The sequence below is a fragment of the Tinamus guttatus genome, unplaced genomic scaffold, assembly GCF_059628265.1.
Source record: "Tinamus guttatus ecotype Peru unplaced genomic scaffold, ASM5962826v1 Tinamus_guttatus_pri_ptg000018l, whole genome shotgun sequence".
Lineage (NCBI taxonomy): Eukaryota > Metazoa > Chordata > Aves > Tinamiformes > Tinamidae > Tinamus > Tinamus guttatus.
Genome location: NW_028288552.1, coordinates 1,904,632 through 1,927,582, shown reverse-complemented (window position 1 = coordinate 1,927,582; position 22,951 = coordinate 1,904,632). Strand labels below are relative to the sequence as shown.

Sequence of the window (22,951 nt, the reverse complement as noted above, 5' to 3'; positions counted from 1 at the left end):
TCTCACACTTTGCACACAGGAAGGAGAAAGCACATACGCAGCTCAGTAAAAAGTGCAAAAGAGCCTGAGAAACAGCTTCCTCTGTCCCCCTGGCACCAGCAGGTGGTACTTAGCTATCCACATCAGTGGACAGCAGAGCTTAAGTTCGAGCTTCAGGGGAATCAGCCGCCATCACTAGGCAACAGTCCTGGGCGTTCAAGGTTACAGAGTTCGTGAACAGTGTAGCTGCCTGCACGCACCCAAAAGGAAAGAAAATCATCGACTGGAAGAGGGAAGTCAGAGCAACCCTTCATGTACCTGCTGATATTTGTCTTCTTTCAGAGGCACGTGTCTTGTCTGTAAGGCAGAGAGCAGATCTTCCAGGCTCTTATGAACCTAAGGAACAAAAAAGCCACACTGATGCTTCCCGGACTCACGCTTGCACCTCATTCAAGGGGTATTAGCGAAGCGAAATGCCACCAACATTTCTCCATCTCACTACTCCTTTACAATCGACCCCCAGTTTGAGCCCTGGAGCAGTTCTCCTTCATTAAGGGCTTGTCTCCTAACTTGGCCCAAGCACACAACACTGCCTACGCCTGTGCCATTCCTTTATGGATTGACACCTTCGAGCCAAGGAATCCACAGTCAGTAAACAGGGAAGGTGTCAGAGGTTTGGCAATGAAGTCTCCCTTGTCACAGCCTGAGGATGCCGCTTCGGGCTTTGCTTGGCACCAAAGCAATTCCACGAGCTAACTCGCCCTTAGGGCAGCAACAAGTGCTACTGCCTGAGGGCTTAAGCACCAGGACAGCTAAAAAGCAGCAGGCGGTCAAAGCAGCACATGAGTGTCAAAGCCTCTCCTCGCACGCTGCTCAGGCCGCACAGTAGCCAGGGAACCTCTCAACACCAGAAGGCCTTGGAGAGGGACAAAGCAGAGCCGATCCCCTGCGGACTGCCAGAAATGATGTCCCCCTGGGCTCCCCAGGAAAATCTCTTCCCAGAATGTCCCCACATACACACACAGCTAGGCTCAGGAGCTCATGAAGAAGAAAGCTGAGGAGGAGCTTACAGTGGCAGAGCTGTGCAGCTCTTTCTGCAGGGCTTCAATTCGAGCCGTGTGTTGGTCGCTTCTCCCTTCCAGCCTCACCTTTTCAAGCTCAAGCCTTGAAGGAAACACAGGGAGACAGCACTGTGAAATAACGGCCCTCCAAATTCTGGATGGGCTTGCTGCCATGCAGCCAGCTCTTCCTCTTGCTTTTACACCACCCCGGCAGGCAAAGCCTTGCTTCACCGGGGCAGTTCCTTACCGTCCCACTCGTTCTTCCAGCTGCTTTAGGCTAGCTCTTTCCAAGGAGGCTTCCACAAGCTCTTGCAGTTGCTTGGAAGAAGCCATTGCTTCCCTCTCCTTTTCTGACAGGGCCGCCTGCAACTCCTCAACACAATGCTCACTCTGAAGGCGCTGTTCTTCCGACTCCTGCAACTGTCAAACCAGCACCCACGCTACTCGGCTGCATTTACATACAGACAAGCCAAGTGCTTTGACTCCCAAGTCATCTCTCCCAAATCCTCTTGCCTTGCCCTCTCTCCTGCTAGCCTCTTCCATCCCCATCTTGTCTTCCTACAAGCAGTCCCCAAAACCGCCCCAACACCAATCCGCTTCCTTCCACAGGGAGTGCACAGCAAAGACCTTGCCAAACTTAGGCACCAGGGCTATTGCACTAGGCAAGTGAGTCACTTTGAGGCCCTTCAATCTCCGCTGTGGACGTGAGGCCCAGTGCAGGCTCAGCCAGCGCGACCATTCAGAGCACCTGCCTGAGATGCTGCTTCACGTGGACCATGCAAAGCCCCACCTATCCAGGAGGGATGCTGCTTTCTGCAGCTCTCACACTACAGCACCCTGCCCGGTGGAGGAGGAAGAGCAGGTCATTTGGTTCCAGCTTTCACCCACTTCGTGGGTTATGACAGGCCGCAATGACTGACTTGCTCACGTCCCCCTGGCACCTGTTCTCAGAATACTGCCCTCTGCTTGTTCATCATTTGCCAGGGAAAAACAACATTGTCAGGCTCATTAAGGTAGTTACTGTTTTTGCCTACCTTGCCCTTAAGCCTGTCCAACTCTTTTAGCAACTGCCCTTTCTCTTCCTCCAGGTCCTTGCAACCACGTGTGGCAGCTTCCAGAGAGGCTTCTGACATCAGCTGCTTTCGACGAGCCTCAGCAAGCTCCTGCTCCAGCTGTCTGGCCGTGTCCTGTGGACATAGTTACATGCATAGGAAGAAAAGGCTTAGACCACAGGTTCCGCTTTCTCTTCTTTCCTGTTACATTACAGAGCTGCTTCAGGCTTCAGAGTGAACCTAAACATAACTTATTTTGTCCACACCACTGTGCCTCTGCACAGCTGATGTCTGCTCTCTGTCTGCTGCCAACAGCTAAGCTTTGCCAGCTCGTCTTTAAGCTCGTGGCTTCCTATGAGTTCAAAATGGCCAAGTACTGTTCTCCTTGGAACAGCACATAAACACAGACTGCAGACATCCACGTGCATCTGTGTTTAAGAAAATGCCAGCAATCTGCTCAGATGCACGTGCTGTTATTGAACTGCACACATGACTCTAATCCACAAACCCAGGGCTTCATATTAGATCCTGTGAAAATGAAAGGGCAGGAGTAGCTTACAGAGGCAAAGCTGTGCAGCTCTTTCTGAAGAGCTTCGATTTGAGCTGTCTGTTGGTGAGCTCTGCCTTCCAGCCTCCCATTCTCACGTTCAAGCCTTCAAAGGAAACATAGGTCTCAGTATGGGAACCCAGTGGAGCACAGACACCCACTCCAAACTGTGAACTGACGGTATCTCAAGCAAACACCTCCCTCCAAATCCCAGATTTGCTTGCTCTCAAGCAGCAAGCTAACCCCGTTGCCTTTACACCCTCCCACAAAGCACAGCCTTGCTTCACTATGCCAACTCCTTACCTTTCCACTTTGTCTTTCAGCACTTTTAGGCTCTCCATTTCCAAGCAGGCCTTCTTGCATTCTTGCAGTTGCTGAGACAAAGCCAATGCTTCCCTTTGCTTTTCTGCCAGGGCTCTCTTCAAATCCTGAACACACCGCTCAGACTGGAGAAGCTGCTCTTCCAGCTCCTGCAACTGTCAAACCAGGACCCACGCTAGTCAGCTTCCTCTTCACACACTCAAGGCACCTGCTTTCACTCGCAGGTCACCTCTGAAAAACCCTGTTGCTTCGTCCTCTTTCATACTGGCCTCTCCCATCCCGCTGCTTGTTCATTGGTTACAGAGGAAAACAGGGTTGTCAGGGTCCTCGGGCTAGTCACAGCCTTTGCCTACCTTGCCTTTAACCCTGGCCAACTCCTTTTGCAACTGCATTTTCTCCTCCTCCAGCTCCCGGCGAGCACGCGTGGCAGCTTCCAGCGAGGCTTCGGACAGCGCCTGCTTTCTGCGGGCATCGGCGAGCTCCTGCTCCAGCTCCCTGACCCTGCCCTGATGGAATAAGGACACGCATCGCAGGAAAAGCCTTGCACCGTGCACTGTGCTTTTGCTTTTCCTGTTACATTACACGACTCTTCCCAGAAGTAGCTCCCCAAAGGACTACTATGTTTCTTCCCCTTCTCCCATCACCCAGACCTTTCTCAGGCATCTCCCTACCCCTCACTCCTACCCCCGCCTTCATTCCCTTCCAGCCATTGTCAGACTCTGGACAAAAGTCTCTCTCCACCCGAGAGCCACACTTGGACCAGGCCTTTTCACACACACAGAATGAGGCAAACACTCTGCAGAGCAGCACAGTGCACACTTGTGCACCGTGTCCATTTGCAGGCAGACACTTCCCCTTCCACAGCACACTCCAAGGCCACGCAATCTCTTCTCTAACTGTCCACACACACACACACAAGTAGGCTCAGGAGCTCATGAAAAGGAAAGGTCAGGAGTCGCTTACAGAGGCAGAGCTGCGCAGCTCTTTCTGAAGAGCTTCCACCCTGGCAGTCTCATGGCGCGCTGTCACCTCCAGCCCTGTTTTTTCAAACTCAAGCCTTCAAAGGAAACATAGGGCTCAGTATGGGAACCCCACAGAGCACACATACCCACTCCACACTGTGAACTAACAACATCTCAAGCAAAAGCCTCCCTCCAAGTCCCACATTCCCTTGCTGGGCTGCAGCAAGGTAATCCCGTTGCCTTTACACCAGCCCACAAAGCAAAGCCTTGCTTCACTCTGGCACTTCCTCACCGTCCAACTTTTTCCCTCAAGAGCTTTATGGTGAAGAGCAGTGTGCCACGTTCTTGCTCTTGCGGGGAAGCAGCCATTGATTCTCTTTGCTTCTCTGCCAGGGCTCTCTTCAACTCCTCAACAGACCGCTCAGACTGGAGACGCCGCTCTTCCGATTCCTGCAACTGTCAAACCAGGAACCATGGGAGTCAGCTTCATCTTCAGCATCTTACACACTGCTTTGACTCCCAAGTCAAATCTCCCAAACTCTGGTGCTTCACCCTCTTTCCTATTGGCCTCTCCTGTCCCCATCCTGATTTTCTACAAGCAGACAGCTCCGACTGACAAGGGAAAAGAGCGCTTTCTGCAGCTCTCAAACTACACTGCCCTGCACAGCACAGCACATGAAGAAGAGCACGTCGTTCCACTCAAGGCTCCACCGCCCTCATGGGTTACGGCAGTGCGGAACTACTGACTTCATCACATCTCACTTGTACCTGTGCTCAGAATGCTGCCTTGTCCTTCTCATCATTTACAGAGGAAGAACAGCCCTGTTACGCTCATTATTGTTGTTATGGCATTTGCCTACCTTGCCTTTAACCCTGGCCAACTCCTTCTGCAGCTGCCCTTGCTCTTCCTCCAGGTCCCGGCAGGAACGTGGGGCAGCTTCCAGCAAGGCTTCTGCTGGCGACTGCTTTTTAGGAGCATCAGCAAGCTCCTCACCCAGCTCTCCAATACTATCCTAATGAAATAGTTACACACATAGGAAGAAAAAGCTTGGAGCACGCACTATGCATTTCTAATAAGGCACTTGCTATGAGAGCTCGGACATTCCCAGACCCTGCTTCCTCACAAGCCCCGTGGAGCAGCTTGCACACAGCTAAAGCTGTTCCAGTTCACTGGAACAAACGTGTGGCAGAAGCAGCCAAAGAAGGAGCAGAGCCTCCTCGGTTCAGGGCCCACACCCAGAGCAACCTCCTGAGAAGATCCCCCCACGGGGAACCCACTGTGCCCCCCGCTGAAAGCACCTCAGAATCCCAGGGAGAATCGTTGTCCTCCTCCGGCTCCGCTCCTGCTGCCGATGGAACATCTGCAAGGGAAATAAGGAAGGGCACACCGTGAGTGCTTCTCTCACTCTGCTGCTCTCCTCCATCAGGCAACACCCACAGCCAAGGGACAGATAATGCTGTTACTAGAGTGTTTTAAAAAAAGAAGAAAAAGCAGCGTCATTCAAGAGCATCCTCACTCTGAGCCCCACCACTGTGTTCTCACCCTTCCTCCCACATGCTCACACAGGCAGGAAGTCACCATGAAATAACACTCCTTGCACTCCAGCACTTCCACAAAACATCTTCCTCACTTGACCTTCCCCTCTGCCCTGGCATTTGCTGGCAAGGGCAGAATTGGGGCTTTCCCATCTCAGCAGCAGCTCATCACCGGCATTCACTGACTCAGACCAAGGAGCAAACAAACACAGGGGCTCAACGCTTCTGAACTCACCTCTACTGACAGGGAGGGCTGCTGCAGCATTTGCAACTTGAGGACCACCTGCTGCTTCCTCCCCATCCCGTGCAGGTGATTCCTCCTGAAAGAGGCCGGCCAAAAGAGTTGGAAGGAACAGAAAGAAGCACCCGCTGCACAGGAAAGGGCACCGTGCAAAGTACTTCTATTCCCTGTACCTGTACAGGGAAAAACGTTCTCACTTTTCTTTTACAAGGCCTGCACTCCTCCCTTAGGAGGATGTTTCTGTGCACAGCAATACCCAGTCTCACAGACATGCTGTTCCTCTTCAACAGAGACTCTCAGAAGTGCAGCCTGGACACAGGCTGAGCCTACATTCACCTACATTCAAATATGCAGGAGCACACACACCCTTTCCCCCGCTCCTCTGCAACAACAAAAACCAACAGAAAGCACCTCAGAATCCAAGAGGGAGTCTCCGTCTTTCTCCTGCTCCGCTCCCGCTGCCAAGGAAACATCTGCAAGGGAAATAAGGAAGGGCACACCATGAGGGCTCCTTTCACTCTGCTGCTCTCCTCCGTCAGGCAACACCCACAGCCAAGGGACAGATAATGCTGTTACTAGAGTGTTTAAAAAAAAGAAGAAAAAGCAGCGTCATTCAAGAGCATCCTCACGCTCAGCCGCACCACTGTGTTCTCACCCCTTCCCCTGCCCTTCTCTGCAGCAGAAGTCGCCCAAGCCCAGCAGGACAGCTCACACAGCTACAACCAACACCCAACAGAGGGGCAGCGAGCACCCAAACGCGGCTCTGCAAGGCCGGAGTCCTGGAGGAGGGAGCCGTGCGGGCAGCTGCTCTCCCAAACTCGCGCTCCAGAGTCTCGCACCCACAGTCCATTCGCATCGCAACGGAGGGGTCCTCAAAGCACTACACAAAATATCCCCACGTGTGCAGCGAGTCACCAAGAAACAGTGCTCCTTGCACTCCAGCACTACCACAAAACGCCTCCCTCAGCTGACGTGCCCTCCGCCCTCTCCTTTGGTGGCAAGGGCAGAATCGGGGCTGCCCCATCTCACAAGCACGGCACCGTTTCCATGCACTGGCCCTCACAGCCACCAAACAAGACGTGGCCTTCAACGTGCCCTTCAACTCACCTCGCACACAAGCCGGGGCTCCTGCAGCGTTTGTATCCTGAGGACCATCAGCGGCCTCCTCTCCATCCCTTGCAGGTGCTTCGTCCTGAAAGAGGCCAGCCAAAACAGTTGCAAAGAACAGAAAGAAGCACTCCCTGTGCAGGCAATGGACACCCTGCAAACTACTTCTCTCTACCCACACAGGGAAAAATGGTCTGACTTCCTTTCTTTGAGGCCTGCAACTCCTCCCTTGAGAAGACGTTTGAGTAGACAGCAGTACCCAATGTCACATATGTGCTCTTCTGCTTCTGAAGAGACCCTCACAAGCGCAGCCTGCGCACAGTCTCAGCCTGCCTTCACCCACGTTCAAATACCCAGGGGCACACACACCCTTTCCCCTCTCCTTTGCACCAATGAAAACCAACAGTTGCCTGCTTTTCAGTAACCTTAGTCCAACTCCGCCTCTTTCCTCCCTTGCACTTTTTTACCCAAAACAGCGCTCCAAGTCAAAACCCACGTTATTGCTGTTGGGCTTCTTACTTGGCTGCAGGATTCCATACACTGTCCTTTTCATGGATACTTTGGCAAAGAAACAGCAACCCCACCAAACTCTTGCAGAGCCAGAATCTGGACCCTTTGAGTATTGCACTACAAATCCCATGCAAGGGCCACTTGCTATGAGAGCTCGGACATTCCCAGACCCTGCTTCCTCACAAGCCTCGTGGAGCAGCTTGCACACAGCTAAAGCTGCTCCAGTTCACTGGAACAAACGTATGGCAGAAGCAGCCAAAGAAGGAGCAGAGCCTCCTCGGTGCAGGGCCCACACCCAGAGCAACCTCCTGAGAAGATCCCCCCACGGGGAACCCACTGTGCCCCCCGCTGAAAGTACCTCAGAATCCCAGGGAGAATCGTTGTCCTCCTCCGGCTCCGCTCCTGCTGCCGATGGAACATCTGCAAGGGAAATAAGGAAGGGCACACCATGAGTGCTTCTCTCACTCTGCTGCTCTCCTCCATCAGGCAACACCCACAGCCAAGGGACAGATAATGCTGTTACTAGAGTGTTTAAAAAAAAGAAGAAAAAGCAGCGTCATTCAAGAGCATCCTCACTCTGAACCGCACCACTGTGTTCTCACCCTTCCTCCCGCATGCTCACACAGGCAGGAAGTCACCACGAAATAACACTCCTTGCAGTCCAGCACTTCCACAAAACATCTTCCTCACTTGACCTTCCCCTCTGCCCTGGCATTTGCTGGCAAGGGCAGAATTGGGCTTTCCCATCTCAGCAGCAGCTCATCACCAGCATTCACTGACTCAGACCAAGGAGCAAACAAACACAGGGGCTCAACGCTTCTGAACTCACCTCTACTAACAGGGAGGGCTGCTGCAGCATTTGCAACTTGAGGACCACCTGCTGCTTCCTCCCCATCCCGTGCAGGTGATTCCTCCTGAAGAGGCCGGCCAAAAGAGTTGGAAGGAACAGAAAGAAGCACCCGTTGCACAGGAAAGGGCACCGTGCAAAGTACTTCTATTCCCTGTACCTGTACAGGGAAAAACGTTCTCACTTTTCTTTTACAAGGCCTGCACTCCTCCCTTAGGAGGATGTTTCTGTGCACAGCAATACCCAGTGTCACAGACATGCTGTTCCTCTTCAACAGAGACTCTCAGAAGTGCAGCCTGGACACAGGCTGAGCCTACATTCACCTACATTCAAATATGCAGGAGCACACACACCCTTTCCCCCGCTCCTCTGCAACAACAAAAACCAACAGAAAGCACCTCAGAATCCAAGAGGGAGTCTCCGTCTTTCTCCTGCTCCGCTCCCGCTGCCAAGGAAACATCTACAAGGGAAAGAAGGAAGGGCACACCATGAGTGCTTCTTTCACTCTGCTGCTCTCCTCCATCAGGAAAGCCCCAGCGAGCAAACACACAGCAGGACCCGTGTTTACTAACTCACCTTTCTCACCAGCCACTGATCCTGCAGCATCTTTATCCTGAGGACCACCAGCACCTTCCTCTCCATCCTTTTCAGATGATGCTTCCTAAGAGAGGTCAGGAAAAAAAAAAAAGTGTTGCAAAGAACAGAAAAAGCATCTTCTGCAGCGGCAATTCACACTTTGCAAAATGCTTCATTTCCCTGGGTAACTACACAGGAGAGTTCTCTCTTGTCTGCTGCAAAGAAAGGCCTGCAGGTTTTCCACAGGAATGCCTTTGGGCAGACAGCAATAGCCAGCACCACAGACATGCTGCTCTGCCCCTCACAAGCATGGCCTAGACACACTCTGACTCCAGCTTCAACAACACGGTGACACGCACGAGCACACTCCCCATCTGCCCCTTCTTTTCACCCAGGACAAGCAACAGCTGCCTGCTTCTCCGACAGCCTTAGTCCAGCTTCCCTCCCTTTCCTCACGGGCACTCTTCAACCCACTAGCGCACATCTCCCTGTGCTGCAGTAGCTCCTCGCAGACGGCATCTGCGACACCCTCTCAAAGCTCACTGACAAGAGGGCAACCAGGAGAAGAAGGAAATCTTGCCTGCATCTCCAGCACTGCAGGGTGCCTTCCAGCATCATCCTCGGAATCCTCAGAATCGCTGCACAGTCCCAGTGCCAAACACCTCTTCTGCAGGAGAAACAGCAAAAATAAAGAGACATCATCAGAGGGGAAACAGGCAGCGGGAGATCAGGCGCACGTGAGCCTGGAATGCCATTCCCATGTGCCAGGAGACAAAGACACCGGCTACAGGAGCTCCCTGCTGAGCACACTTGAGGAACCTCACAAGGAGGACAGGAGAGCCAGGGGATGAAGCACCTCAGCCCACTTTGAACAATAAATGCCTTTCTCCCACATTAGTCACAATTCTACCACCCCTTTGTTCCTGGAAACCGACAGCAAGGTCTGCAGGACAAAGGAACAGGTAATCTAGGAGCTCATCAGCTTTCATTCTCTAGAAATCTCATGCACATCAAGACTGTGCGGTCATTTCTCTTGTCACCTAGTGCTCTTCTGCCGCCAACCACCAGACTGCTGCGTGCTCTGCCACGGCTACCAGACTTGGAGGAAGTAGCTCACAGCAGCAGGAAGGGGGCCAGGCAGGAGACCGCTTTGCAGGAGCAAAGCCACCGCACTGCAAGCGCCCTTTCGCTCAAATCCACACAGCTCAGCCCTCCAAACCACTCACTCATTCCACAGAAATTCTGCCTCTTGGGCCACTTCACCTTGGCAGCTAAACGGCGTCTTTCTAATTCGGAGGCAGGAACGGAGTTGTCCTCGCTCTCCTCGTCATCAGTATCTTGAACGCTTGAAAAGTTAAGACAAGAAGGACTGTGTCTCTCTCCAGGCTCTCCTCTTCTGAGGCAGGGGAAAGGATTGGGGGAAAGCGCTTGTTCAAGCCTCACCATACAAAGCATTCACGGGAAAGCTCCTCTCCCACTGTGAAAACATTAATTGACACGATTAATTCTTAGCATGTCAGACCTTCAGAAGTCAACACGGCCCACAAGCACCTAACACAGGCACTTCTGCAGGCCACGCTGCAGGGGAACAGTCACACAAGACAGCAGGGACAAAAGCAGGCCCCAACCTGCCCTTGACTTCTCGCACCCTACTGAATTCTAACCCCCTTCCCCTCAAAGGACATTAGCAAAGAAAATCAACACTGCCCTTACATTTCCTTCTAAGCTTCCTCAACAAAATACTAGCATGGGACAAACGCGCGTTGGGAGCAGACAGTTAGCAAACGCTGCGGGGCGCTGACGGGATAGGAAGCTAATGAAGTGCTCAACTACTCGCACCACACGCACACGCCACACGCAGAGCCCCAGCAGTTCCTCCACGCTTAAGGATCCTACCTCCGCTGGCCGCAGCACAGGCGCCCGATGCAGAGGCAGCAGCTCCTGCTCCGGGAGGCGAGCTGAGTCCTGCCATGCCTACTGGGCCGCCTGCACGCGCCCTCTGCGCGCACTCTGCCAGCTCTTCACCAACGCTGCAGACAGGAAGAAAGGAAGGACTGTCACCAAACCCAACGGCATCCTTGTACACGGCTCTTCTAGGACACAACGAGCCACTGCTTCTCCACGCTACGCCTATTCAGAGCCATCTGGCAAGCTGACACACACGGGCTAGTTACACATACCCACGCACACCCGCCCTTCCTGCTCCCCTTGCTACAGGCCCAGGGCGAGGGGAAGCGGCAGAAGAAAGGACCTCTGCATTTGGTCTCATGCGCTGCTCTGGGGAGGGCCTCGTATACACTCCACTTGCCCAAAGCACACTTTTCAGGCTCGCTATTGCTCACAGCTCAGCTCAGCACCACCAACTTGAAACCTGACCGAGCAGTCGGGGTGGAGTCAAGGAAAACCTCCCGGTTCACACTTGACACTACATGTTCCAGAACATGCCCTTTTGTCCAGCTTCCACAGACGTCTCCACACATCATTAAACCTTGCTGCTCTTAACAAGAGCGTCCATAAGCCAACACGCACATTCACACACCTTAGCAACTCTAACGTCACCTAAAGCACTTACCGAGCATGCAGAAAAGTCCTAGCATACTCCTCCGCCGTCCACCCAGCAACATCTTTCTGGGAAAGATCAGCACCATGGCGAAGAAGAGTGTCTAGGATGCTCCTGTTCCCAGTCGAAGCAGCCCGCATTAAAGGGGTCCTAGAGCATCCAAAAGAGGAGAGGAAAGCTCGGAGCCAACGCAGACATTTCACTCGCATGCCTTTCAGCCCTCTTTGCTCCCACAACAATTGCTTCCCCCTTTCCCACAGGCAGAAGCAAAGCAAAGGCAGCTACATGGAAGCACAGCACAACTCGGAAGGAACGGGGCCTCCGGACACGCTCTTCGGACAAGCCCTTCACCTGGCAGACTGGTCTCGAGCGTTCACATCAGCTCCTTTGCCAAGCAGGAACTCCACCATCTCGCCGTGACCACCCGACACGGCAAGGGCAAGGGGCGTGCAGCCCATCTGCAAGCATAAAGCGCCCCCAGTCAGAACCAAACAGCCAGGGAAAGCCACTCTCTCTTTCCGAGAGCAGCCTCACCCACATTCTACACTTACCTTATCCTTAGCCTCGAGAAGGGCGCTGTGCTCCACTAGCTGCCCTGCTAGAGAGGTGTTACGAGCAAGGACAGCCAGGTGAAGGGCAGTGTTGCCGGTAACGTCGGCAAGATTAGGGTTGGCACCACGCGCCAGCAGAATGGCCACGCATTCTTCTTGCTGGCACTGCACTGCCTGCAAGCAACACGGCAAAGAAAAGGAAGCCTTCCCAGCAACTACGTTTCCCTCCCTCAGCGCTCCCACAGCCGGCCAAGCGCACAAAGCAACCCCGGCCTTCCCCGAGGAGGCAACGTGGGCCCATTCTGCGCCAATCGCAACACAGTCTCCACCTGTCCCAACATCACGCATCACCCCAGAGACGCAGCGCTCTGGGTGCAGCTTGGAAGCCCTCCCTCAACAGCTCTCCCGTGCTCCACGTACCTTCATCAGTGGAGATCTCTTGTAGCCGTCCCGCGCATCCAGCTTGCACTTCTTCTCCACTAAATAGGACACGATCTCCGAGTGCCCATTAGCGCAAGCGAGATGCAGGGGTGTCCTACAAAGGCAACACATTCCATTAACACGCACACACGCGCCGAGCTGCACACACCGCTCCTGCCTCTGTCCCGGGCCTAGGGCCACCGCTGTCCGCAGCCACAAGAGCAGCTTAGAAAGAGTCGCCCATTCCGGCAGCAACGGCAGCAGCTGCACACCCCAAGCCCAGAGGGAGGGGCTAGGAAAAGTCACCCCCACCCCACGCAGCACCCGCTTCCCGCAGCTCCGCACCCGCTTCCCTGCAAAGGGGCTCCTGCGCCCAGGCACAGCGGTCTGCCCACGCAGCCCCACGCTGCCGGGCGCAAGCGGCTGCCCTCCATCCCTCTGCCCGCGCAACCGCCCGCTGCCTCCAACAGCACCACCCACGCTGCCCAGCAAGGACCACCCAGGCTTGGTTGGCCACCTCCAGCCTTCGCCAAGGCGCCCTGCGGCTTGCGCCAGCACCGCTTGCGTGGCAACAGAGTGCCGCACGCCGGGGACACGGGCTTTCCAAGAGCAGCACAGCAGCCTCGGGCGGTGCTGCTGGGGCAGGGCCTGCCACCCGGCCTTCCCCGCAGCAGCCTCGAGCACACGCGCCCTCCACGCCCGGCCAGGCCCTCGCGAAGAGCCGGCAAAGCCCCGGCCGGCGCCGCCCCCCTCACCGCTTGGCCTTGTCGCGCCCGTCGAGGCCGCGTGTCGGCAGCCGCCGCAGCGCAGCCAGGTCTCCGCGGGCGGCCGCGCGGTGCAGCTCGCTCAGCTCCTCCTCGCGAAGCTCGTAGCGAGCGCCCACGCAGGCCAGGGAAGCGCCGCCGGGCGCCGCCGCCCCCCGCCCCTTGCCGAAGAGCGCCAGGAAGCGCTTCATGCTGCGGCGGGGACGCGGACACGGCCAGAGAGAGACGGCCCCGCCTCGGGCGGGCGGGGCAGAGGAGCCGAGCCCCGAGCAGGGGCCGCGGCCGGGACAGCTGCGGCGGGGCTGAGCCCCGGCGGGCTGCGGGAGCGGGGGTCGCGGGCTCGGAGCCCCCGCGCCGGGAGCAGAGGCGCGCTCCGAGGGCCGGGACGCAGCGAGGCTCCCAGCGAGGCACGCGCCGACCGTCGCTCCGGCACTGGCGGCCGCAGCACTGAGGCCGCGCGGCGACGGCGCCAGGCGCAACAGCCGCGGCGAGGGCGTCACAGGGCGGCGGGGTGACGCCGCGGGGTGACACTGCCACGCGCCACAGGCGGCTCCTCGACGTGGGGCTGCAGCGCACCCACAAGGGGCTGCGGCTCCCCGAGAAAGAGCACCGCCGCTGTTAGCTTGGTTGTCGCTCAACTATCTTTTTCATGTTCTCCTATGATTGTGAATCTGCTACTTGTTGTAGATCTGCCAGCGCTGCCAGTTATTATCATTAGTAGAAAATCATCTTTCATTTCACAAAAATCCCCATTTACGTCTTGTCGGTATTTACTCAACTGAATCGAGCAGAAAAGCAGAACCAGCCAAAAATAATAATAAAAATAATCCCCAGCCACGCTCATACTATAGATTGCGATTAAATGTTTGAAGTGCATGAGTAGGGTGGAGGTGTTAGTTTGTATATTGATATATGCCCTTCATGATGAGTCTGGATTTTACTACTTGTAGGACTGAGGCAGGAATAAGTTCGTGAGATGGGATGCTAGCCCGAGGTGCTCTTAGGCTACTGAACAGCAGCGGAATACTTCCATAAGATGTTTGAATGAAGATTTTTTCCCTCCACTTCTGCATGTGTACATGTTAGCAGGAGGAAAAATAGCAAAGCTTGTATTTGATAAAAGGAGCACGCAGTTGGCTGTTGATTACGGTGCTATTAGTGGTCCATATATACCAAGAAGACACTCAGAACAGGTACTGGGACTGCTGTCATTATCACTGATGAGGAAGGTCACCTCTCTTTTTGCGGTGAGGTTGCAAGTCTTTAATTGTGCCTGCTCCTGTCCAACAGTGCCTTACAAGCCATGTATAAAGCTGATACTGTGTGGTTAGCCGGTAAGTATTACCTGCCATAGTGCTAGAGATAGAAACTGGGCTCTGTGCAACGGAACTCGAAGCCTGTGTCTCAAGTTCCTAAACGAGGACTCCAGAGGGAGCAGCCGTGTTCCCCCCTCAGGGGAAGAGGAAGCCTCTCTGGTGTGGGGGATAGAGATCTTTCTCTTGGGGATGTAATTGAAGTGGCCACCAGATAAGCACTGGCTTCTCACTTACTTGGAAATCATCCTTAAATTCAAATGTACATTACTGTTCCAAATGAATGGGATTCTTCTAATCGGGACTTTTTTTTTGGAACTTGTCCATGCTATGCACACATTGCTAGGACATCCTGCACACTGCATTCTTTAACTACTAAATTAGCTCTTTAGCTTTGAAGGCCAGCTAGCAGTGTGAGTGTATTGTTCACACAGTCATTGAGCATTCCCAGATTTTTGTAGCCAAACCCTGACAGATGTCCAAATCTCTCTGGAATTACTGGAAGCAACCAGGAGGCTGTCATCTCCACATTGCTCTTGGTCTTAGCTTAAGGCTACAGGTGCCTCCTAAACCACAGCAGGGTTTGCTGCGTCCTCACAGTGGATGTGCCATCAAGCACTGCCAGTCCAGACCAGCTTTCTTCTCAAAGTTCAAACTAGCTTATTTTTATGAAGACTGGGCCATTTTGGAGCTCTTTTTGTACACCACGTGCTTAAAATCAAAACTGCACCAAGCAAAACAAAGCCAACACCAACATAACATACATATATATTAGTAAATTAACACCAGAGTAATATAGGTATGTACATGTGCCTAGGTGAGGTGCTCTGGGATTGCATAGTCCTCAAATGGCCTGGTAAGCAGCCAAACTTCCTTTCAGAACACATTATGGCAGACGTTAATGCATCTTCTTCTGCCTTTGAACTCCTTTCGGAGTTTGGGGTCCTGTTGTCACTCAGCAAACCTCTCCTTATCGAGTGCATTAAGACCAGCCACTCTTAGCTCAGGTAAACTAAGATTCTTGCAAAGGCCTTTGGGATCTTACAGCAGGGTTTTGCCTCCCCCTTTGGGAATCCCTGCCGACTACTCCCACGCACTTTCTTGTTCCTTCTCATCTTTGGAAAGGGCTTCCGGGAGGCTGCGCTCCATCAGCTTGCCAGGCCTCGAGCTGCTGCCGACCGTTTGCGGCTCGCCTGATCGTGCTTCTTGGCTGGCTCCTAGGCAAGGGGGACAGCTGCTGTGGGCCAGGCCTCAGGAGCCTTCCGCCATTGCCAGCACCTGCCAGCCATCTTTGAGAGCGGCCTCCCCCTGGCAGCGCAGGAGCGCTTTGAAGGGCAGCAGGAGGCAAACAGAGCCCCCAACTCCAGGCCCCTGTCTAAAAACCCAGCGGAGCTTTCAACCTCCCCTGAGGAAAAGGACACAGGCTGCACGCTGCCAGCAAGCGGCCAGACTCCTGCCAGGGTTCCCCCCTTGGCAGCAAGCCCGCCGCTCCCATTCTGTAAGAGGGACAGGCAGCGGGAGGAAGAGGGAACAGGCGCGTGCGCAGGGCAGGCCAAGACAGGAAGGGGACGGGAATAAAACAGAGATGTCCCAGCCTACAAGCTTTATTAAATACAGAATTGGAACAGAACACCTTCACTTGAATGCAGCTCGATGTCATCTACACACCACTCCGCCAAGAGCTAGAGGGCACGTTTCCCCAGGCTTCCTTCCTCTCGGGATATCCTCTCTTGGCAGTCCCCGCTCCAGAAAGCCACTTCTGAGGAAGGCGCGCGCGGCAGGGGGAACAAAAGGCCCTCTGTTAGTGTTACAGGAGCAAAAGGGAGCAAGTCCCAAACCAAAGGAACCAACCCCATTCATCCCAGTAGACGGGCACCTCTGCTCACAATGCAGACACATTCAACCCAAGGCACTTGTGTCCACCCAAGCAAATGCAAGGGGCTCTAAAGCAACAGCTGGCCACTCGGCAGCTGATTGAAGCCAACAGGAACCCAAAGAATTGCAAAGCAGGGGCCACCTGCTTGCAAACAGGCCCCGTCCCTGAAAAGGCCCGACTAGAGCCCCCCGGAGAGGGGATTATTCGGGGCTCTGGGGGCGGCCTTGCATGTGCACATACACTGTTTCTTCTCTTTTTTAAGGACAGGCACATAATATTCTGTGCCACCAGTATTTGGATCATGATGAAGGTGTCACATAAATCTCCAGGTTGCAATTACCTCGCTCACGTTCTTCAGCGACATTTTTGACCATTCCTCACGCACCTGCAAGTATAACACAGGATACCCTTAAGTCCTCAGCAGTTACATTCCTCTAGTACTACCTTCTACGGCCTTTTGAAACCTAACTGTAACATGAAATGCAAACTGGAAACAACACCCTCAATCCTGAGAAATGCTTTGTCCACCAAAACACAGCATTGCCACTACTCTGTGCCATTAATTGTATCACAACACAATTGCCACTCATCACGTTTCCCTCATTCTGGCTTTGCAGAAGGGCATCAAAAAGCACAAGGAGGATATAAGCACACATGGCCAGAGGTCTAGTCCCAAGGCCACAAGCTGCATATTGACACTGTTCACAGCGAGCAATCCGATTTGTGATGCCTGCTTTTTTTCTCATTACAAATCAACACTCTTTAATTTACTCCGCAGCAAAGGACTCAGGCCAGAAAGAGCTGGCTTTCCTTGCAGCAGCCACTTTCTAGATAGCCTTTTTCATGGACACTCTGCTGACTTGCTGTTTAGCCACAGGAGTGCCTGAGGACAGTCACCTGGATCACCCTCTGAGACCCCCACAAGGCAATGCCCAAAGCCGAGCAGCTCAGCTTCAGAACACTACAGGCATGGGGACAGCTACAGCCCGCAGGCATCTCCTTTCAACAGGACCCTTGCTACGCTGCAGGCACCACAGCACTGAGTCACAACTGGAGATGCCTGAATCCTTCCCAGGATTGTAAAAGATGGAAGAGGAGAGCTTGCCCTTGCCTCCACTCTGTGCAAATCAGGGAAGGGATCATGGCATTCAGTGAAGAATGCTTCGCCCTCTTGTCCAACTCTTGCCACACGGGCCCCAAACCTCACCATTCCGTGAGGAACATGCTCTCCACACACACTGCAAAGGCTGGGGCACACTCGGACCAGAGCTATCGCTGAGGTTGCAGCAGGCTCTGAGCATTGCCTCATGGAGTCTCTCAGGGCGATCCAGGGGACTGTGCTCGCCCAGTTGTGAGGGGCACCAATGCTGTTTGCACTAGCAGACTGGGTGTCCCGGAGCTAGGCAGGAATGCGTGCTCCTTTTCCCCTTAAAAGCTGAACCCTGCTCATTCATACTCTGTGGGCAGCTCATTCGAGCACAGCGTGCATGTCCAATGCCTTACCTCAGCCATTTGAGCTTCCACTCTGTCTGCCACACAGGAAGCATTGCCCGCTGCGTTCAGCATCAAAGAGCGGCTGCTGCCCAGCTCAGGAGGGTAGGCAGCAGCGGCTTCCGCAAGGCCTCCGATAACTCTGCCTTGCTGCAGGCGTCTGCTGAGAGCCAGTTCATTTCCCAGATCCCTGATTCTCTGCTGCATTCGTCCTACCAGGGAAGCTTGTTCCACCTGCTCCTGGGTGGCTGCCTGTGTCTGAAGCAGATGGTGCCATTTCAGCCTCCAGGGAAGAAGAACTTTCCCCCCATGCCCGACGACAGTTTCCACACACCCCCTTGGAAGAGCACAGCCTTACTCAGGCGCCTCCTCACTGCCCTCAAGAATCCACGGCCAAAGCCAGAGGCACCACGTTACGCAATGCTTTCTGTTCACTGGTGGAAACCTGCTCTTAGCACAATGTTTATGTATTTTGGTTTCCAATCAAAGCTCGGACTAAGAAGCCACCTCTCTCTCGGCAAGACGCTAGTCCCTTCTCTTAACGCTGTTCCCTGATTCTCCAGGCACTAATGTGCAAAAAGATGGTGATGCCCGGAATGGCTGAGGACAAGCGTTCCACAAGCTCACGGCCTTCAACAGACTCCTCCAGATATAAAGAGCCCATGAACCCACAGCCCTGACCAGCACAAGCTGGACACAGTGGAGAAGGACACTGGTACAGAAGAGATGAAGGAAAAGGCACAAATGGACTGTGCATGCCAGTGCCAAGTACGCTTACCTGCAGAAAGAGATTGACTTCCCGTAGTTTTTGCCTTAGTTGTCGCTCGGCCTTTTCTTCAGTCTCTCTTTTGTGCTCTTTCATGTGGCTGAGGTCTGGCGTGCTGGTCTCTACACGGCACCGGAGGGCAGCCACCTCTTCTTCCAGCTGCCGCTTCCTCTTCCGCAGCTGTGCATGGCTCCCATGCATGCAAGCCAACTCTTCCCGCAAACCTTCGTTTGCTTTCTTGAGCTGCCTTGAGTTTCTCTGCTCTGCAGAGAGCCGCTTGCAAAGTTCCTGCACCTGCACACAGCCAAGGGACACACAGAGAGCCTTAAGCATACGCAGTTCTTTGCAGACCCTGCAGGCTGTGCGCTGAGACTCTGCTTGTCACCAGCTCGCTCCGTTTTAAAACCAAGTGAAAGCCATGCTCCTCTGCCAAAAGCAGCACCTCTTTTAAAGGTTTCCCAAAAGACCACCTCAAGTTTCCCGCCCTTCTCAGGTCTCCTCCAGCACTCCCCTAGCCAATAAAGGCTTCACTCCCAGAAGATAACACATCCACAGAGCTAGGCTCCTTCTCCTTTCCTCAGGAGCACACATCACGTGGGGTGTTTTGCATGCAGCGGGGCTGCCAGGGGTCTTCCAGACTTGTCTCACAGTCAGCATTGCCTGACTTTGTCAACACTCCTCCAGAAAGCAGCTTTCTAAGCCATGGACAAAGAAGCCCTATTCGCTCTGGATCCAAGCGGCAGCTTCTTTCCAAGAACTTTTAGGAAGTATCAGGTTTCCAGAAGTCCCCAAAGGTCAACTGCTACTCTAACGGTTTCCTCTCTCCTCAGAAATTCACCTTTTCCACACCACCACCCTGGCACCGCGGCACTCCTGCCCTTTCGGAATGATTAGTTAGACGTTTCCAGGGATCAGAAGAAAGCCCCTTCATTTCCAAACACAGCCACCACGTGAACGTGCACGTGAATACAGAAGTCAGGAGAAGAAACGAGACAGCTTTCCAAAACAAACACACAGAAACAACGAACCACAGCTCACCTTTGTTCTTAATATGTCATCTTCGCTGCCCCCTCCAGAAGGTGCGTCCTTCAGCTTGGCCTGTAGATTCAGCTGGGACTCGCTCTCGCGCCTCTCATAGGTCCTTAGTTTCTTCAGAGCTTTCTCCAGAAGCCTCTTGGACCTGTACAGCCAATTAGGGAGTAAAATAGGAAAGCCATGGGAAAAACAAACAAACAAATAAATAAACAAAAAAAAAAAAACCCCAAAACACAAGAAGCATTCCCTTTGAGGTTGCTCACAAACCGTTACGTACTCATAGTCTCTGAGTCAATTAAAGGAACCTTGACTCCCAGCTTAGCCGGTATTTCTTACAAATGCTAAAAAGCCATACCTGCTGCATTCTTCCTGCAGTTCCATGTTTTTCTTCACTGCCTCCTCCAGCTGGGCTTCCGCTGCTTGTTTCCTCTCTGCCCCCTTCTTCACTGCCTTTCCTTCACTCTCACACTTTGCACACAGGAAGGAGAAAGCACATACGCAGCTTAGTAAAAAGTGCAAAAGAGCCTGAGAAACAGCTTCCTCTGTCCCCCTGGCACCAGCAGGTGGTACTTAGCTATCCACATCAGTGGACAGCAGAGCTTAAGTTCGAGCTTCAGGGGAATCAGCCGCCATCACTAGGCAACAGTCCTGGGCGTTCAAGGTTACAGAGTTCTTGAACAGTGTAGCTGCCTGCACGCACCCAAAAGGAAAGAAAATCATCGACTGGAAGAGGGAAGTCAGAGCAACCCTTCATGTACCTGCTGATATTTGTCTTCTTTCAGAGGCACGTGTCTTGTCTGTAAGGCAGAGAGCAGATCTTCCAGGCTCTTATGAACCTAAGGAACAAAAAAGCCACACTGATGCTTCCCGGACTCACGCTTGCACCTCATTCAAGGGGTATTAGCGAAGCGAAATGCCACCAACATTTCTCCATCTCACTACTCCTTTACAATCGACCCCCAGTTTGAGCCCTGGAGCAGTTCTCCTTCATTAAGGGCTTGTCTCCTAACTTGGCCCAAGCACACAGCACTGCCTACGCCTGTGCCATTCCTTTATGGATTGACACCTTCGAGCCAAGGAATCCACAGTCAGTAAACAGGGAAGGTGTCAGAGGTTTGGCAATGAAGTCTCCCTTGTCACAGCCTGAGGATGCCGCTTCGGGCTTTGCTTGGCACCAAAGCAATTCCACGAGCTAACTTGCCCTTAGGGCAGCAACAAGTGCTACTGCCTGAGGGCTTAAGCACCAGGACAGCTAAAAAGCAGCAGGCGGTCAAAGCAGCACATGAGTGTCAAAGCCTCTCCTCGCACGCTGCTCAGGCCGCACAGTAGCCAGGGAACCTCTCAACACCAGAAGGCCTTGGAGAGGGACAAAGCAGAGCCGATCCCCTGCGGACTGCCAGAAATGATGTCCCCCTGGGCTCCCCAGGAAAATCTCTTCCCAGAATGTCCCCACATACACACACAGCTAGGCTCAGGAGCTCATGAAGAAGAAAGCTGAGGAGGAGCTTACAGTGGCAGAGCTGTGCAGCTCTTTCTGCAGGGCTTCAATTCGAGCCGTGTGTTGGTCGCTTCTCCCTTCCAGCCTCACCTTTTCAAGCTCAAGCCTTGAAGGAAACACAGGGAGACAGCACTGTGAAATAACGGCCCTCCAAATTCTGGATGGGCTTGCTGCCATGCAGCCAGCTCTTCCTCTTGCTTTTACACCACCCCGGCAGGCAAAGCCTTGCTTCACCGGGGCAGTTCCTTACCGTCCCACTCGTTCTTCCAGCTGCTTTAGGCTAGCTCTTTCCAAGGAGGCTTCCACAAGCTCTTGCAGTTGCTTGGAAGAAGCCATTGCTTCCCTCTCCTTTTCTGACAGGGCCGCCTGCAACTCCTCAACACAATGCTCACTCTGAAGGCGCTGTTCTTCCGACTCCTGCAACTGTCAAACCAGCACCCACGCTACTCGGCTGCATTTACATACAGGCAAGCCAAGTGCTTTGACTCCCAAGTCATCTCTCCCAAATCCTCTTGCCTTGCCCTCTCTCCTGCTAGCCTCTTCCATCCCCATCTTGTCTTCCTACAAGCAGTCCCCAAAACCTCCCCAACACCAATCCGCTTCCTTCCACAGGGAGTGCACAGCAAAGACCTTGCCAAACTTAGGCACCAGGGCTATTGCACTAGGCAAGTGAGTCACTTTGAGGCCCTTCAATCTCCGCTGTGGACGTGAGGCCCAGTGCAGGCTCAGCCAGCGCGACCATTCAGAGCACCTGCCTGAGATGCTGCTTCACGTGGACCATGCAAAGCCCCACCTATCCAGGAGGGATGCTGCTTTCTGCAGCTCTCACACTACAGTACCCTGCCCGGTGGAGGAGGAAGAGCAGGTCATTTGGTTCCAGCTTTCACCCACTTCGTGGGTTATGACAGGCCGCAATGACTGACTTGCTCAGGTCCCCCTGGCACCTGTTCTCAGAATACTGCCCTCTGCTTGTTCATCATTTGCCAGGGAAAAACAACATTGTCAGGCTCATTAAGGTAGTTACTGTTTTTGCCTACCTTGCCCTTAAGCCTGTCCAACTCTTTTAGCAACTGCCCTTTCTCTTCCTCCAGGTCCTTGCAACCACGTGTGGCAGCTTCCAGAGAGGCTTCTGACATCAGCTGCTTTCGACGAGCCTCAGCAAGCTCCTGCTCCAGCTGTCTGGCCGTGTCCTGTGGACATAGTTACATGCATAGGAAGAAAAGGCTTGGACCACAGGTTCCGCTTTCTCTTCTTTCCTGTTACATTACAGAGCTGCTTCAGGCTTCAGAGTGAACCTAAACATAACTTATTTTGTCCACACCACTGTGCCTCTGCACAGCTGATGTCTGCTCTCTGTCTGCTGCCAACAGCTAAGCTTTGCCAGCTCGTCTTTAAGCTCGTGGCTTCCTATGAGTTCAAAATGGCCAAGTACTGTTCTCCTTGGAACAGCACATAAACACAGACTGCAGACATCCACGTGCATCTGTGTTTAAGAAAATGCCAGCAATCTGCTCAGATGCACGTGCTGTTATTGAACTGCACACATGACTCTAATCCACAAACCCAGGGCTTCATATTAGATCCTGTGAAAATGAAAGGGCAGGAGTAGCTTACAGAGGCAAAGCTGTGCAGCTCTTTCTGAAGAGCTTCGATTTTAGCTGTCTGTTGGTGAGCTCTGCCTTCCAGCCTCCCATTCTCAAGTTCAAGCCTTCAAAGGAAACATAGGTCTCAGTATGGGAACCCAGTGGAGCACAGACACCCACTCCAAACTGTGAACTGACGGTATCTCAAGCAAACACCTCCCTCCAAATCCCAGATTTGCTTGCTCTCAAGCAGCAAGCTAACCCCGTTGCCTTTACACCCTCCCACAAAGCACAGCCTTGCTTCACTGTGCCAACTCCTTACCTTTCCACTTTGTCTTTCAGCACTTTTAGGCTC

At 53.5% G+C, this 22,951-nt stretch overlaps 2 protein-coding genes across 2 annotated transcripts; both read right to left on the bottom strand.

The window, feature by feature from the left end:
* Positions 1-139: 139 nt before the first annotated feature.
* Positions 140-14,595, bottom strand: LOC148596308 (uncharacterized). The gene is made up of 10 exons (XM_088524273.1): positions 14,585-14,595; positions 13,289-13,599; positions 13,026-13,245; positions 12,271-12,385; positions 11,851-12,024; positions 11,651-11,757; positions 11,312-11,449; positions 8,740-8,824; positions 298-375; positions 140-229 (listed from the first exon to the last, which is right to left on the bottom strand). Exons 1-10 carry the CDS (start codon positions 14,593-14,595, stop codon positions 140-142), a joined length of 1,329 nt encoding a protein of 442 aa, XP_088380399.1.
* Positions 14,596-15,495: 900 nt separating this feature from the next.
* Positions 15,496-21,349, bottom strand: LOC148596307 (ankyrin repeat domain-containing protein 26-like). Its single transcript, XM_088524263.1, has 9 exons — positions 21,264-21,349; positions 21,104-21,119; positions 20,274-20,351; positions 19,871-19,983; positions 19,519-19,660; positions 18,493-18,774; positions 17,727-17,972; positions 16,564-16,608; positions 15,496-15,564 (listed from the first exon to the last, which is right to left on the bottom strand). The coding sequence occupies exons 1-9, from the start codon at positions 21,347-21,349 to the stop codon at positions 15,496-15,498; spliced, it is 1,077 nt and encodes a 358-aa protein (XP_088380389.1).
* Between the last annotated feature and the right edge of the window lie 1,602 nt (positions 21,350-22,951).